The 16803-nt window shown below is 44.6% G+C and overlaps 1 protein-coding gene across 3 annotated transcripts in view; it reads left to right on the top strand.

Annotated features, from left to right (window-relative positions):
* The first annotated feature begins 2137 nt into the window (after positions 1 to 2137).
* The window catches only part of LOC134352125 (cytochrome P450 2K1-like), a 38278-nt gene continuing 23612 nt past the window's right edge, over positions 2138 to 16803 (top strand). The window contains exons 1-3 of one of the 3 annotated variants that reach the window (XM_063059344.1): positions 2138 to 2432; positions 12882 to 13044; positions 16031 to 16180. In XM_063059344.1, the coding sequence (XP_062915414.1) occupies positions 2232 to 2432; positions 12882 to 13044; positions 16031 to 16180 (514 nt within the window). In that variant the 5' untranslated portion in view covers positions 2138 to 2231. Of the gene's footprint in view, positions 2433 to 3679; positions 3717 to 4200; positions 4308 to 12881; positions 13045 to 16030; positions 16181 to 16803 lie in introns of those variants that run through there. The other 2 variants (XM_063059347.1, XM_063059346.1) reach the window with 2 other exon arrangements.

The raw sequence follows: 16803 nt of genomic DNA, 5'->3' as shown, positions 1-16803 counted from the left end.
TTTCTATCTCGGCTGCTGGATTTTCACTGTCTCCCAGTGGATCCCCTTTCATGGCTTTGGGGTCCATTTTGGGTAGATCGAGCTCCCTGAGGGCCCCCCATACCTTCTGCCTCACTGTGTCAAATCTGGCCCCGTCAATCAGTGTGCTGTCCGCATTCTGTATGCCAGCCACTTCCATCAGCTCTTGTAGTTTGGAGGTTCCCATCAGGCTTACCAGCAGCGCCTACAAATCTCCCATAGCCAACATTCGTCCCGTGGTTTCTTCCTCAAAGGCCCTAATCCACTTCCCTGCACCCACATGTAGGCTGGGCAAGGTGTTTTTCAGCCCTTCCAGGTCCTGGGATCCCCAAGAAATATACTGTACTTATCCCAATCCATTTACTAACAACGGCATCATTCTTCCTTTCCTTTCCCACATATCCCGACTCTCCTCCTCGCCTGACTCCTCATCTGCTTCTGAGCACCTTTTCACTGGCTGCCACATGATTCTCTCCGGGGTTTCCTTTCTCCCTTGGCCTCCTCGTGGAGTTCTTCCTTTCTGCCTTGAGCTAGCATTTGCTTGGGCCCATGTGAAATCCTCAAACTCCCGTTGGAAATTCATTCTCTGCTGTAATTTCCTAATCTCTCCCTCTGCTTCTAATATCTGCCTTTTCACTCTTTCTTTTTCCCCTTCAAGACTTCTATCTCCTATCCTCTGCCTACACTCTCCTGCACCCACTGTTTCGCTACTTAACTCTTGCTCTCCCGACAAGTTACCTTCTGCTCTGGCCTGTTCAGTTCCGTGCCCATATAACAAAGATTTCTCTTCATCCCTTTTCGCTTTTAATTCCTGTAACCCTTTGATCTCTTCTTCTATTTCCCTTTTCTCCTGTTCTATCTTTGCCCTGTCCTCTTCTATTACCTTCCGTAGTTCCTCCCGCTCCTTTTCGTCACTCTTTCTTTCCTCCTCGGTATCGCCGACTTTAATTTCTCCATTTAGATCCACTTTTCCTGTTGTCATCGTACACTGCTTAAGGGTTTCTTTCTCATAAAAGGGAAAAGGTTTTCCTACGTCTTTCAAGTCTGGGTATAGAGCCGAAGCCGGCTCCCTGTTATGCTTTTCCTTTTCTTTATCAGACAGCCCCTTTCGTTTCTCAGTGTCTTTTTTATTTACTATTAATATACTTACCGTCTTTCTTAACCTTGACACACCGGGAATTTTCTGCTCAATATTTCTACTGCTGTGCTCTTGATTAATCCTCTGAGCCTCCTTTTATCCCCAATTCTGCCAGATTCTTTGGATCGGAGAGACCCTTCGGCAGTTGCTTCACACTTCTGAGTCCCCGAGACCCCCCAAAACCAACAGAATTCTTAGTCCGAATTAACGCAAAAAGCGCTCACCTTTTTTCTTTGGGTGCACCCTTAATTCTGTTAGCCCCGTGAGGGTCCCTGAGGGACCGGGAAGCGTCCCAATCTGCCGTTCCTTTCCTCGCGGGTCTCTATCCGATCCTGTTCGTGACGCCAATTTTGTCGTGGTTTCTCGTTTCTCACAAACGACAAGGAGACGCAGAAAACTCGTCAAGACGTTTTAAACTTTAATTTGCTAATCAAAGCTGAGACAATCAGAAAGCTAGTAGCTGACAGCCCACCGAGGCTTGTATACAGCATTTTTTATAGCAATTCCCTATCTTAGCTACATTATCATATCCAGTCGGCCTGTGATTACTTATCATCAATATATCCGCTCTCGACTTTCCACTATTGTTTTACTCCCCAACTTAATTATGTCCTAGTTTACATTTTAGACCATATGTCCTCTCATCCCTAACCACAGTTACTTCATAATTAGTCTTGCGTTGACATACTGCCACATATTACATCACCTTACTCGCCACCGTTATCTTTCTACTTGGTTTCATTCTAGTTCTCTTCATGAATTAATTGTGATCAGGTCAAAGGTCATGGCTACATAGTGAATACCACCTATTCAGCTAGCAGTGGTTACATAGTGAATATCGAAAATGCAAATTGTCCATTTGAGTAAACACTGCGCTTATTATTCAATGCGCATCTGGGAGGAGTGGCTACGGTTGGTGCTGTAGCAACGACCGTAGCCGCTCCTCCCGCATGCGGGTTAACGTCTCTCCAATTGCAGAACTAGGCATTACAGTGGGTCCGAGTTCGCTCAGTTTTTGCCCTGGAATCCTGGTCTTGACTGCTGGACGAAGTCGTAAATCAAAAGGTGCCGGGAGATGTCGTTCGCCGGTGTTTTCTCACTGGATACTGTGACTCTGGTGCTCCTCTGCGCCCTCACCGTGTTGATTATCGCTTATTTTCGCAATGGGTTTAAATCTCACGCAGAGCTCAACTTCCCCCCAGGGCCCACTCCTCTTCCGATCATCGGGAACCTACACCTCCTGGGTCTAAAGAACTCCCACGTAACTCTCATGGAGGTAAGAGCAGTCGCGATCCAGACCAGCGAAGACTGGACACTGTGTACCGGTCCTACCGAGTGCCTGGGAGTGTCGTTAGCGATTCAATTCAGTATTCCGGGAAACACGGCAGGAAAGTTAAACGTAACACACATAAAAAAAAATTCTGGTATACGCAGCAGACCAGGCAGCATCTATAGGTAGAGGTACAGGACTGACGAATGGTCTCGGCCTGATACATCGACTGTACCTCCTCCTGTAGATGCTGCCTGGCCTTCTGCGTACACCAGCAATTTTTATGTATGTTGCTTGAAATTCCAGCATCTGCAGATTTCCTCGTGTTTGCGAGGGAAGTTACATAATACTTTCGCAACTTCCAAAACAACTCCCACTTGGAAATTCCCCTCCAAGTCACTCACTTTCCTGACTTGGAAGCATATCGCCGTCCCATCATTTTCGCTGGGTCAAAATCATGCAATCCCCATCCCAATAGCACTGTGGGTGTACCTACGCCTCAGGGACTGCAGCGCTTCAAGGCGGCAGCTGATCGCCACCTTCTCAAGGGCAACTAGGGATGGGCAATAAATGCCGTCTTGGCTGGCGATGTCCACATCCCAAACATTAATAGTTTTTTTTAAAAAAAACTCCTGTTGCACATACTACCTGTTCTAGATAAAGCTAGTCAGTGTTTCGACAATAGGAGGTCTTCTGTTAGTACTTTTTCTGTAATAGATGAATATTTACAAGAAAAAAACCGTGCAACATCTTAGTCAATGCGTTAAGTTTTTCAAAATACATTTTAAAATATTAGTATTGTTGTTATTTATGTGCCCCACCCCCACCCCCGGGATGGTATGCTTCCACAATAATTGAGTGGCTTTCTCGCCCGACCCGGCCACTCTCTATCCAGCAGCGGAATTGGAGTCTTTATTTCCTCCCTTGGAAACCCCAGACAATTCGGATTGGCAGCGACATCTCCTCCACAATATCCAACAGCACAGGAGAGGTTAACCAAAAGGCTTTGTGCTTAACCCCGCTTTATATTTATGGTTGAGAGGCTAAGCACAGCTCCAATGCCATACTTAAATTTGGCTGACGACACCGTTGTTGTTAGCTGAATCTGAGGTGGTGATGAAATTGCATATATCTGGGAGATTGAAAATCTGGCTGAGTGTGACCTCGACAACAATCTCAACAAGTTCCAAGAGCTGATTACTGACTTCAGGAGGAGGAAACCAGAGATCCACGAACCAGTTCTTATCGGGGGATCAGAGGTGGAGAGGGACAGCAACTTTAAATTTCTCGGTGTGTTAGCTAGTTATGTGTGTGTACATTTTATTAGTTTGTCTTTTGTATTTGTAAAGTGTGCTGCCTTTTGCACAACGCCTATTTGCCCTATTGGGCATGGTCCTTCTGATTCGATGTTATGGTTCTTGGATTTACTGTGCCCGAAAGAAAGCAAATCTCAGGGTTGTAAATGGTGATATATATACTTTCAACTTAGCGCTATACTGTAGCTCTTCCCTACCGAGCCTTTGCGGTAGTCGCGCCTAGCGTCCTTCAGCACGTACTCCCGCAGGCAGGAATGTGCCAGTCGGTAAAATTACCCTGCGGACATCTCGATGTGCTGACAGACCATAGGACGTCTGGCATCAAGTTGACCTTGCAGCAACACGTGTCTCCAACGGAATAACCCACAGATCAGAATGTCCTGTTACACAGCAGCTCAAGGTGAACTGTGACGCAGGCTCATGCATATTTCGCCGCACTCGCTTCGCCAGTCAGGAAACTTGCTCCTGGGCTGAACAGCGACAGCAAACCTTGGCTCTTGGAATCGGACAGCGGACGGTTCTGCCTGGGCAAACAGCCCGGCGAGGAAACCTGCGGTGTCCATGGGTACAGCGATGGAAGCATTTAAATTTAGTTTATGAATGTGTTAGTCACTGTTATTGTCTACATGTTGTTGTTGTATTGCAGAATGTAATTTGTATTAAAGGGGTTTATATAAAACATACGCAAATTCAGATATTAATAGAATGGCGCCAGGGAGTGTAAACTGAGAGCAGCCGCCATAGAGAGAGGCCACCTCTAACATGTGGAAGTTGTTTAAAGACCAGCTGACGCGCACACTGCAGGATGTCAAGGTATGGTAATGTGAGTTTGGATGACCAGAGTGGTTATGGAACATGGAATATAAAACATTACAGCACGGGAGCAGGCCCTGCAGCCTGCCAAGTGACCAATAGCTAATCAACCTAAGCTCTTCTCTGCATACAATGTCCATGTCCCTCAATTTTCCTCACATTCATGTGCCTATCTTAACGTCTCTTAAAAGTCCCTAATATATCTACCTCCATCAGCACCCCAGACAGATCATTACAGGTATCCACTACTCCCTATGTAAAAATTTTGCCTCTCACTTCTTTGAAATTAGCCTACTTCACCTTAAATGCACGTTATCTGGTATTAGAGCTTTCAACCGGAAGAGAAAGATATTGTCTGTCCACTCTATCTGTGCCTCTGATAATCTTATAAAGCTCTATCACGTCTCTCTGCAGCCTCTGGCTCGACAGAGAAAGCAACCCAAATCTGTCCTACCACTCATGATAGTCATGGTCCGGTCCGTGAAATCTGCATTTCAGTTCACGGTCCGGTCCATGATCCTTATTCCGGGTTTTCCCCAGTTTCTATCGAGGCAGCTGATTCTTGTTTGTGCTGGCTTCAGAAATAGTTTCAGGTTTCAGCCTCTGGTGGCTGGACTGTTCTGTCATAATAGGGGGCGCTGGTGGCGGACCCAAATGCAAGACACAGACACTGAAGAACAAGGAACAGGACTAGGATGCAGGACCTGGGCTAGGACATGGTTGCAGTTTTTTCTTGGAAATATTCAGGTATTACAGAAAACAATACTTGGAGAAGACCTCCTATTGTTGAAGCACTGACTAGCTTTATCTAGAACAGGTAGTATCTGCAACAAGAGTTTTTTTTAATTATTAATTTTTGGGATGTGGACATCGCCAGCTAAGACAGCATTTATTGCCCATCCCTAGTTACCCTTGAGAAGGTGGCACTGAGCTGCCTTCTTGACGCGCTGCAGTCCTTGAGGTGTAGGTACACCCACAGTGCTATTAGGATGGGAATTGCATGATTTTGACCCAGCGACAATGATGAGATGGTGATATGCTTCCAAGTCAGGAAGGTGAGTGATTTGGAGGGGGATTTCCAAGTGGTAGTTGTTTTGGAAGTTGCGAAAGTATTATGTAACTCTCCTCACAAACACGACGTATCGGGCCAAGACCCGTCATCAGTTCTGTACCTCTTCCCCTAGATGCTGCCTGGCCTGCTGCGTTCACCAGCATTTTTATGTGTGTTGCTTGAAATTCCAGCATCTGCAGATTTCCTCGTTGTTTTGAACTGTCTCTGTGTCCACGCCTTCACTAGGTAGGTCTGGTAGTTTCCCACTACCCAGTGTTGGGAACCATCTGTATCCACGCCATCGCGGGGTAGGTCTGGCCATTTCCCGCTACCTAGTTTTGGGAACCGTCTGTGTTCACGCCTTCACTAGGTAGGTCCGGCCATTTGCCGCTACCTTGTGTTGTGAACTGTCTTGTCGTATTCTGTATTCTGTGTAATGAGTCCCGGCCCTACATCCTGTACCCAATTAGGGGTCCCGGGTCTTTGTTCTGTGTACCAGTCCCGGCCCTACATCTTGTTTCCAAGGAGGGGTCCCGGCTCTGTGTTCCATGTTCCTGTCTCTCCCTTGACAAAGGGTCTGCGTTCCTGGCTCTGCTTCGACCAAGTCAAGGCTTCGGGGTTTTGTCCAGTCCTAGCCACGATCCAAAAGCTTGTCCTGTCCAAGCCTTGACTTTGTGTTCTCGTCTTGTCCATGTGTCTCGCCTAGCCCAGGAGTACCTTCCCCAGCCCAGTGCTGGGGTTCCCTCGTCCTGAGCTGGGGTTCCCTTGTCCTGTTCAGGAGTCTCACGTCCAGTCCTGTTGACACTCCGTGCCCTATAGCCACGTCTTGTCCTCGCCTAGTTCTGGCGTCCGAGCCTGAGTCAAGTCCCAGGTCCTGGGTCCTTGCCCAGTCTCTGGCTCGGAGTCCATACCCAAGCCTCGAGGGCCCCAGCCACGTCCAGCCTTGTAACCATGTCATGTCCTTGCCAGGTTCTGGGGTCCGAGCCTGAGGCAAGACCCAGGTTCTAGGTCGTTGTCCAGTCTCTGGCTCGGAGTCCAAGCCCAGGCTCCTAGTTCATAGATCCTTATCTGGGTTCCCTGTTTCTTGTCCATGTCCTAGCCCAGGTCCAGCATCCTAGTCCTGTTCCTTGATCTTCAGTGTCTGTGTCTTGCATTTGGGTCCACCACCAGCGCCCCCCATTATGATAATGATAGCACATGCTCTCTAATCAGGCAACCTTCTGGTAAACCTCGTCTGCACCCTGTCCAAACCCTCAACATCCTTCCAATAATGGGGCAAGCAGAACTGAATGCAATACAGCCTAACTAGAGTTTTATAAAGCTGCAGAGTAACTTCCAGAACTTTGAACTCAATGCCCCGACTTACAAAGGCAAGCATGCCATCTGCCATCTTAACCATCCTGTAGACCTATGTCGCCACTTTCAGGGAGCAATGAACTTGCATGCCAAGATCCCTCTTCTCATCAATACCAATAAGGGTCTTGCCGTTCATAGCGTACCCACCCCTCGCAATTTAAATGTAAAGAAATAATTAAGGTTCCGGCATCTGCAGAATTCCTGTTGTTAATGAAGGTTCCGGTTCTGGTGAAGAAGATGGTGCCAGCATAGAACGTGACCAATAGCGTTGTCCTTCAGACAGTTCACAAAACTATTTATTTTACTTCTTCTATCAAATATGATTATTTTATAAAGCTAAGTGCAATTGGAACCTGTGATTTACATTTTGATGGCGTCTTTTTGGGTCGATTAAACAATCTGCTGCTTTTTCATCTCTGAAGGAGGTCGGTGATGTTTGCAGAGTGTGTGGTCTGTATGCCAAGAAACAGCGCAGAGAGTTTAAAAAGGCAGGTTGCTACCAACGGCTGTCTTTTCGATCGGGACTACAGAGCATCGCGGGAGCTGAATTCTGAAGGAAGGCAGTTTTTTTTTAAAACTTCTTCGAGTGCAAGAAGGACGAGACTGCGCAGGCGCATGACGTCAACAGGACAGTGCGGAGAGTTTAAAAAGGAGACCACCCTATACAGCGGGCAGCGGAGTGAGTGGGAGCAGGGTGTAGGGCTTTGGCTTCAACGGGCTTCGGCGGTAAACGGGAAGAGGCGAGAGCGAAGCACCAACTCTTTTTTTCTCCCCACCACCCCACCCCACTTCGCGAATCGGCCCGGACAGACAGGAACAGCAGGGCTCTCACAGCCAACGGTACGAGCTAACAGATTAAAAAATACGTCTGTTTAAATTTCCAGAAGTTCGGAAGGCAGCTGAGAAGCAGGACCTCCAGGGTAGTAATCTCGGGATTGCTACCTGTGCCACGTGCTAGCGAGGGCAAGAATAGTAGGATCAGGCAGATGAATGCGTGGCTGAGAGACTGGTGAACGGGGCAGGGCTTCAGATTCTTGGATAATTGGGATCTCTTCTGGGGGAAGTATGACCGGTTCAAAAAGGTCAGGTTGCCCCTGAACCCGAAGGGGACCAATATCCTGGCGGGAAAGTTTAATAGTGCTGTTAGGGAGGGGTTAAACTAATTTGGCAGGGGGATGGGAACCGGAATGACAGAGCAGAGGAAGGGCAAAACAGAAATAAATCTAAGATAGTGAGCAGTAGGATGTCAGGAAATACAGGCAGGTGATGGGGCAAATTTGTAGCCATTGGGATGAGTTGCAGTGCAATAAAGTTGCAGTGAAATCAAAGTGAGAAGTACCAAATACTGGTCTTAAGGTGTTATACTTAAATGCACACAGCATAAGGAATAAGGTGGATGATCTTGTGGTACAGCTGCAGATTGGCAGGTATGATATTGTGGCATTCACTGAGACCTGGCTAAAGGATGCATGTCTCTGGGAGCTGAATGTCCAAGGATACACGGTGTATCGGAAGGATAAGAGGGTAGGCGGGGGGGAGGCGTGGCTTTATTGGTAAGAAATGATATTAAATCATTAGAAAGAAGTGATATATGATCGGAAGGTGCAGTATCTTTATGGGTTGAGCAAAGAAATTGCAAGGGTGAAAGGACCCTGATGGCAGTTATTTATTGGCCTCCAAACAGCTGCAGGGATGTGGACTACAAATTACAACAGGAAATAGAATAGGCCTGTCAGAAGGGCAGTGTTATGATTTTAACATGCGAGTGGATTGGGAAAAATCAGGTCGGCACTGGATCTCAAGAGAGAGAGAATTTGTAGAATGTCTGCGAGATGGCTTTTTAGAACAGCTTGTTGTTGAGCCCACTAGGGGATTGGCTGTACGGGATTGGGTATTGTGTAATGAACCGGAGGTGATTAGAGAGATTGAGGTGAAGGAACCCTTACGCGGCAGTGATCATAACATGATTGAGTTCACTGTGAAATTTGAAAAAGAGAAGCTGAAATCTGATGTGTCGGTATTTCAGTGGAGTAAAGGAAATTACAGTGGCATGAGAGAGGAACTGGCCAAAGTTGACTGGAAAGGGACACTGGCGGGAAAGACACAGAGCAGCAGTGGCTGGAGTTTATGTGAGAAGTGAGGAAGGTGCAAGACAGGTATATTCCAAAAAAGAAGAAATTTTCGAGTGGAAGAAGGTTGCAACTGTGGTTGACAAGAGAAGTCAAAGCCAAAGTTAAAGCAAAGGAGAGGGCATACAAGGAAGCAAAAATTAGTGGGAAGACAGAGGATTGGGAAGTTTTTAAATCCCTACAAAAGGAAACCAAGAAGGTCATTAAGAGAGAAAAGATTAACTGTGAAATGAAGCTAGCAAATAATATCAAAGAGGATACTAAAAGCTTTTTCAAGTATATAAAGAGTAAAAGACAGGTGAGAGTAGATATAGGACCGATAGAAAATGATGCTGGAGAAATAGCTATGGGAGATAAGGAGATGGTAGAGGAACTGAACGAGTATTTTGAATCAGTCTTCACTGAGGAAGACATCAGCAGTATACCGGACACTCAAGGGTGGCAGGGAAGAGAAGTGTGCTCAGTCACAATTATGACAGAGAAAGTACTCAGGAAGCTGAATAGTCTAAAGGCAGATAAATCTCCCGGACCAGATGGAATGCACCCGCATGTTCTGAAGGAAGTAGCTGTGGAGATTGCGGAGGCATTAGCAATGATCTTTCAAAAGTCGATAGATTCTGACATGGTTCCGGAGAACTGGAAGATTGCAAATGTCACTCCGCTATCTAAGAAGGGGGCAAGGAAGCAAAAAGTAAATTATAGACCTGTCAACCTGACATCGGTGGTTGGGAAGTTGTTGGAGTCCATTGTCAAGGATGAGGTTACAGAGTACCTAGAGGCATATGACAAGATAGGCACCACTCAGCATGGATTCCTTAAAGGAAAATCCTGCCTGACGAACCTATTACAAATTTTTGAGGAAATTACCAGTAGGCTAGACATGAGAGATGCAGTGGATGTTGTATGTTTGGATTTTCAGAAGGCCTTTGTCAAGGTGGCACACATGAGGCTACTTAACAAGATAAGAGCCCATGGAATTACGGGGAAGTTACATATGTGGATAGAGCGTTGGCTGATTGGCAGGAAACAGAGAGTGGGAATAAAGGGATCCTATTCTGGTTGGCTGCCGGTTCCCAGTGGTGTTCCACAGGGGTCTGTATTGTGGCTGCTTCTTTTAACATTGTACATCAATGATTTGGATTATGGAATAGATGGCCTTGTGACTAAGTTTGCTGACAATACGAAGATAGGTGGAGGGGCCAGTAGTGCTGAGGAAACGGAGAGTCTGCAGAGAGACTTGGATAGATTGGAAGAATGGGCAGAGAAGTGGCAAATGAAGTACAATGTTGGAAAGTGTATGGTTATGCACTTTGGCAGAAATAATAAACGGGCAGACTATTATTTAAATGGGGAAAGAATTCAAAGTTCGGTGATGCAACAGGACTTGGGAGTCCTCGTACAGGATACCCTTAAGGTTAACCTCCAGGTTGAGCCAGTAGTGAAGAAGGTGAATGCAATCATGGCATTCATTTCCAGAGGAATAGAGTATAGGAGCAGGGATGTGATGTTGAGGCTCTATAAAGCGCTGGTGAGACCTCACTTGGAGTACTGTGGGCACTTTTGGTCTCCTTATTTAAGAAAGGATGTGCTGACATTGGAGAGGGTACAGAGAAGATTCACTAGAATGATTCCAGGAATTAGAGGGTTAACATATGAGGAACATTTGTCCGCTCTTGGACTGTATTCCTTGGAGTTTAGAAGAATGAGGGGAGACCTCATAGCAACATTTCGAATGTTGAAAGGCATGGACAGAGTGGATGTAGCAAAGTTGTTTCCCATGATGGGGGAGTCTAGTACAAGAAGGCATGAGTTAAGGATTGAAAGGCACCCATTCAGAACAGAAAAGCGAAGAAATTTTTTTAGTCAGAGGGTGGTGAATCTATGGAATTTGTTGCCACGGGCAGCAGTGGAGGCCAAGTCATTGGGTGTATTGAAGGCAGAGATTGATAGGTATTTGAGTAGCCAGGGCATCAAAGGTTATGGTGAGAAGTCGGGGAGTGGGACTAAATGGGAGAATGGATCAGCTCATGATTCGATGGCGGAGCAGGCTCAATGGGCCGAATGGCCGACTTCTGCTCCTTTGTCTTATGGTCTAAAACTGGAGACATGGTACGAGCCAATGATCGACTCCATTTCTGGCTGCTTTTAGAGGACCCTGCAGTTCATGTTATATGTATTTCTGGTTTCTGGTTACTTCTCTTGTTTGTGATTTGACTCCTTTCTTATTGCTATTTTGTGTGATTTTCATCAGGGTAGACTGTCTCTCTGACTTGCAAGCAATGAACTACACAGTACTACATGGAACTAAACTGAATTTTCCTGGACTGTCTCAAGGATGCTGTAGTTTTGATCCGTCATATTCTATGTTTTTCCCTTGTTCTTTGCCATTTGATCTTTTGTTCTGCATTGGGTGTTTGATGTTTTCTTTGACCGGGTTCCATGGTGTTTCCTTCTTTCATGGCTGTCTGTGGGAATACGAATCTCAGGGTTGTATAGTGCATGCATACTTTGATAATAAATGTACTTTGAACTTTGAACTTTAAAGATTGTAAACATTTGAAATATAAATGTTATAAAGTTCGAAAAAAATAAAAAGCCCGGGTATTTCAGGTATAAGAGGATAGAATTACTCAGAGCCCATGAAGGATATAGAGGTGGCAAAAGTCAGCTGAAGCAGGGAATTTGGAAGAGCAAAGGAGTCATGGAATATCCTTGTTTTAAATCTAATTATAAAACACTTTGGGTTGCCGTGGTAGCATACTGGTTCATATATCACAGCTCAGGGAATCGGAGTTCAGAGTTCAGTTCCGACACTGTCTATAAGGAGTTTGTATGTCTTCCCCATGAGGAGCGTGGGATTCCTCAGGATGCTCTGGTTTTCTTCCACAGCCCAAAGACGTACAGGTCAGGGCATTCACTGGTCATTACAGATTGTCCTGTGATGAGGCTGGGGTTAACTAGGAGCGTTGCTGAGCAGTGAGGCTTGTTGCACCAGAAGGGCTTGTTCTGCGCTGTATCTCTAGAGAAATAAATAAACAAACAAACAAATAAATAAATAAAATGAAGACCTTCAACTGCCCTGAATGGTGGGAGCAAGTATAGAGGAGAGTTAGGATTGGATGACGTACACTCAGTGGACACTTTACCTGGTACAGGAGTGGGACCCAGTGTGATCTTCTGCTGCTGTAGCCCATCCACTTCAAGGTTCAACATGCTGTGTGTTCAGAGATGCTTTTCTGCTCACCACTGTTGTAATATGTGGTTATCTGAGTTATTGTCATCTTCTTGTCAGCTTGAATAAGTTTGACCATTGTCCTCTGTCCTCTCTCATTAACAGTTTGTTTTTATCCACAGAACTGCCACTCACTGGGAGTTTTGTTCACTGTTTGCACCATTCGCTGTAAACTCTACAGACCTTTGTGCATGAAAATCCCAGAAAATCAGCAGCTTCTGAGATACTCAAACCACCCTGTCTGGTGCCAACAATTATTGCACAGTGAAAGTCACTTCTTTCTTCCCCATTCTGATGTTTGGACTGAACAACAAATGAACCTCTTGACGATGTCTGCATGCATTTATGCACTGAGTTGCTACCACATGATTGGCTGATTAGATGTTTGCATTAATGAGGTGTCTGTGTGTACTTAATATAGTGGCCACTGAGTCTCATTCCTGGGCTGTACACTGGCGGCCATTTCTGATGAAGTGATAATATAACTGAATATAAAAAACAAGGATTTAATTGCTTAATTAATTGATTGATGATATAAGCGTGTTCCTCCTATTTCAGCTGTCTGAGAAATATGGTCCAATCTTCACCATCAAGCTTGGGATGACGAGAGCTGTGGTCCTGGCTGGCTACGAGACAGTGAAGGATGCTCTTATCAACCATCCAGATCAGTTTGCAGGAAGAGCCTACACACCGATATTTGATGATTTAACACAGCGTTCTGGTAACTATTGACATCATTATTATCAAGCCAAGTTACATTTGGTTGCATCCTCATTCTGCTCAGTTCAGTTCTTGTTGGAAGCTTGTTATTCTGAAGTGTAAAGCTTGCAATGGTTTCAGACACAACATGAACACACAAGATTAGGCAGGTACTGAAACTTCAGAGTAATACCCACAAAGTACTAGAGGAACTCAGCGGGGCAGGCAGCACCTACAGAGAGGAATAAAGAGTCAATATTTCAAGCCGAGGCCCTGAATTGTGACCGGAAAGAAAGGGGATAGAAGCCAAAATAAGAAGCTGGATTGAGGGGAAGGAGTAAAAGATGGAAGGTGACAGGTGAAGTCAATTGAGGGGAAAGTGGGTGGATGGGGAAAAGTGCAGTTGAAGTGAGAAGCTGGGAGGGTAAAAGTGAAACCAGGTGAGGGGGAGATTTGGTAGGACAAGGAGAGGTAGGGTGGATGATGTGAGAAGCTAGGAGCATCTTCAAATGTCTTTGCAATCGTTTGCAAACTCTGCTTAATATAATCTCATTATACCCAGGTAATTTATCCCTGCGGAAATTTTCATTGGTGTACAGAGGGAGTGTGGTACTATTGGGGGGTGAAATGAGTCACCAAGCTGGACTTCCATCAGGGCACTATAAAAGATTGTGTGGCCATATTTTAAAGAATTTGTTCTACCTGTTATCTTTGCCAGCGTTGATCCCAGTAACAACACACATGCAGGTTATTGGGGTCATTGGCTACCATAATTTACCCCTAGTATAGGCATGTGATTGGACAGTCATGACCTAGAAAGTTATATGGCAATATAAGAACACAGGTTGTTTCTTGGTGTTTGGTGTAAGTATGTTGTATTGTAGGCCATGAACTAATTCAATATAAAAGAAAACATCTAACTGCAATGAGTCAAAGACAATGGAAAAAGGCAAACCAGATGTCTTTGTTCTAGCCATGTGGTGGAAGCAATGGATGCCGCCATTTTGTGAGACTGTTCTGCAACCTCCATTTTGTGAACTGGTTCTGCTCAGATGTAGCTGGATCAAACCACTTAGAAGTGAACAAATAAAGCACCTACTGATAATCTGCTGAACTCGAGATCATTTCCAAATAAGACATTGTTTGTGAGATGCTCATATATAACATCTTTCAGCCTTGTATTCATCAACCGGTCACAGCGGCTCCATGCAGTGGGTCATCCCCCTCAACAGTCTCCAAAGCTATGATTGAGAGTAAAGGCCACAGGGGTAATGTGTGGCTGCCCATTTCCCTTCCTTCTCCTGGTAGTCACCCAGGTACTGTACTCCTGAATCCAAGGGGTGACCAGCTTCCTGCAGCTCCTATCTATGACTTCCATATGAGTCAAAGGTCAGCGAGCTGCAGCTGCGGCTCCAGTTCCTTAACATGTTCTATCAGGAGCTGCAACTCATTGCACCTGGGTGCAGGTATGGTTATCCAGCAGCGGGATGGACTCCCAGAATTCCCACATTTCACACACAGAACAAAACACAGCACTGGAGCCATTCTTGCCACACTAACTGGGCCCTTAAATATGAGGAATGAAGATTAAATAAATAGGAAAAGAAACTTATCAGCCTGATATCACATAAGTCCAATGAGCCAATGGCACTCCAACACTGGCCCACTCATACAATGACCACTCTGCTTGCTCCTACCTTATTATTCACCTTCCTAATGAATCTCATTCACTGACTGGATGCAACCAACTGCGAAACCTGCCATGAAGCTCTACTGTTTCTTTTTTTTTAAAACCTTTTCCATTTTTTTATATGTATAAAACTATAATTATTTATACATTCTTAAGTACACATTGAGATGATATAGAAGGAAATTAGACACTTAAATAGATAATTATGTACAGTGGTAATTCTAATCTGTTAGGCTAAGTAATACTATTAGTTGTTAAGAAAAATAGTAATAATAGTTTCCATATATCTCTTCTGGACCATTTCTACTGGTCCAAAATGTTGTATGTAACAACCATTGTAAGTGTTTATATCCTAATTTGTTCATGCTTGCTCCTGCCCCCAGACATAATTATCCAATCCCTATGTACTTATTTACTTAATTTTATCATTTTTATCCCTTTCCCAAATCTTTTCCTTTACTTGTGTTAATTCTCTATTTTCCAAAAGAAAACAAAAAAAAAGTAGACATTTAGACTAGGGGTGCTTACATTAGCAATATTACTGTGTTGATGAGAAGAGCAATATAAATCATTAGAAGAGTCATCTAAAGTCTGCTCGCATTGGGGTTATATATTCAATCCATTTATTCCAGATTTGATAAAATTTTTCTTTTTGAATTCTCAGGGAGTAAGTCAACTTTTCCATTTTAAATATTTCCAAGATAATTTCGTGCCAATCTTCTAATGTAGGTGGTATTGGATTTAGCCACTTTCTAGTGATTGATTTCTTACTTGCCACTAAGAGGGCCTGCAGCAACTTTATATCTTCCTTCTGTTCAAGACTGTTTCATAAGCTTCAGCCACATACCGAAGTGATATCACTGCTTCCTTGCGTGCTCCTCTTCGCTGATAGGGTGCAGTTTTGGAAGGGAGGGAAGAATAAAATTCATGACCTAAATTGTTGGGCTGGGTTACCATTGTTTATGTAATTAATTATTGTCGAGCTACATTGTGGAACCGGCTTTTCCGGCCCACGTGATCACAGAGAGAAGTTATAAACTTCTTACAGGCAATGGTGAGAAATAAACCCCGGTCACCTGTTCTGCAACGCCTTGTGCTAACCATTACACTGACATGCTGCCACATTGATATTTGTGTTGAGCAGTTAAAATAAAAGCTCCAAATTAATTACGAGTTGAGTACTGAATTGCCTAACGTGAGTCTGGTAGCGATAGGTCACCACTATAACTCCATTAGATAGAAAGCATATTTCCTCATTTTTGATCAGCTTTCATTTGGGTAGCAGATTGCATTGACAATTTGTCTGAATAAATTATAGGCATCGCTTTCAGTAACGGGGAATCGTGGAGGCAAATGCGAAGGTTCACCATGTCCACTCTACGGGGCTTTGGGATGGGCAAGAAAACTATTGAAGATACAATCATTGAAGAAGCCCATTACCTGATAAAAATGTTTGAATCCCATAAAGGTAAGTCCAAGTGAGTAAACATAAAAAGCATAGAACATAGAACATTGCAGTATAGTAAAGGCCCTTCGGCCCACAATATTGTGTTGTCCTTTTAACCTACTGTAAGATTATTAATCTAAGCCTTCCCTCTGACATAGCTCTCCATTTTTGATCGTCCATGCTCCTATCTAAGATTTTCCTAAATGTCTCTGATATATCCGCCTCCACCAGCACTTTTCATGCACTCACCACTCTCTGTGTGAACACTTACTAACATCTCCTCTGTACTTCCGTCAATCACCTTAAATTTATCCCCCCTCATATTAGCCATTTCTACACTGGGACAAAGTCTCTCGCTGTCCACTCAATCAACATCTCTTGTAAACCTCCATCAAGTCACCTCCCATCATCCTTCACTCCAAAAACAAACACCCTAGCTCATTCAGTCTATCTGCAGTAGAATGGGAAGCAGTGTATTTCATCTGTGTATTAAAAAGTACCAGAAATTCGTATTCCAGAAAAAGCTCTTGGTGTCTCAGTGCGTGCTTGCTCAGCCTTCAGCTCACTGGTTACTGACCTGACTGGTGTCTGTCTTTGTACTCAACATTGCTGCCAAAGTCATGAGCTGGACATCAACAAAAAGA

Source organism: Mobula hypostoma, chromosome 9, assembly GCF_963921235.1.
Source record: "Mobula hypostoma chromosome 9, sMobHyp1.1, whole genome shotgun sequence".
Taxonomy (NCBI): Eukaryota; Metazoa; Chordata; class Chondrichthyes; order Myliobatiformes; family Myliobatidae; genus Mobula; species Mobula hypostoma.
The sequence above is the reverse complement of the archived record's forward strand: the minus strand, read 5'-3'. Positions and strand labels throughout refer to the sequence as shown.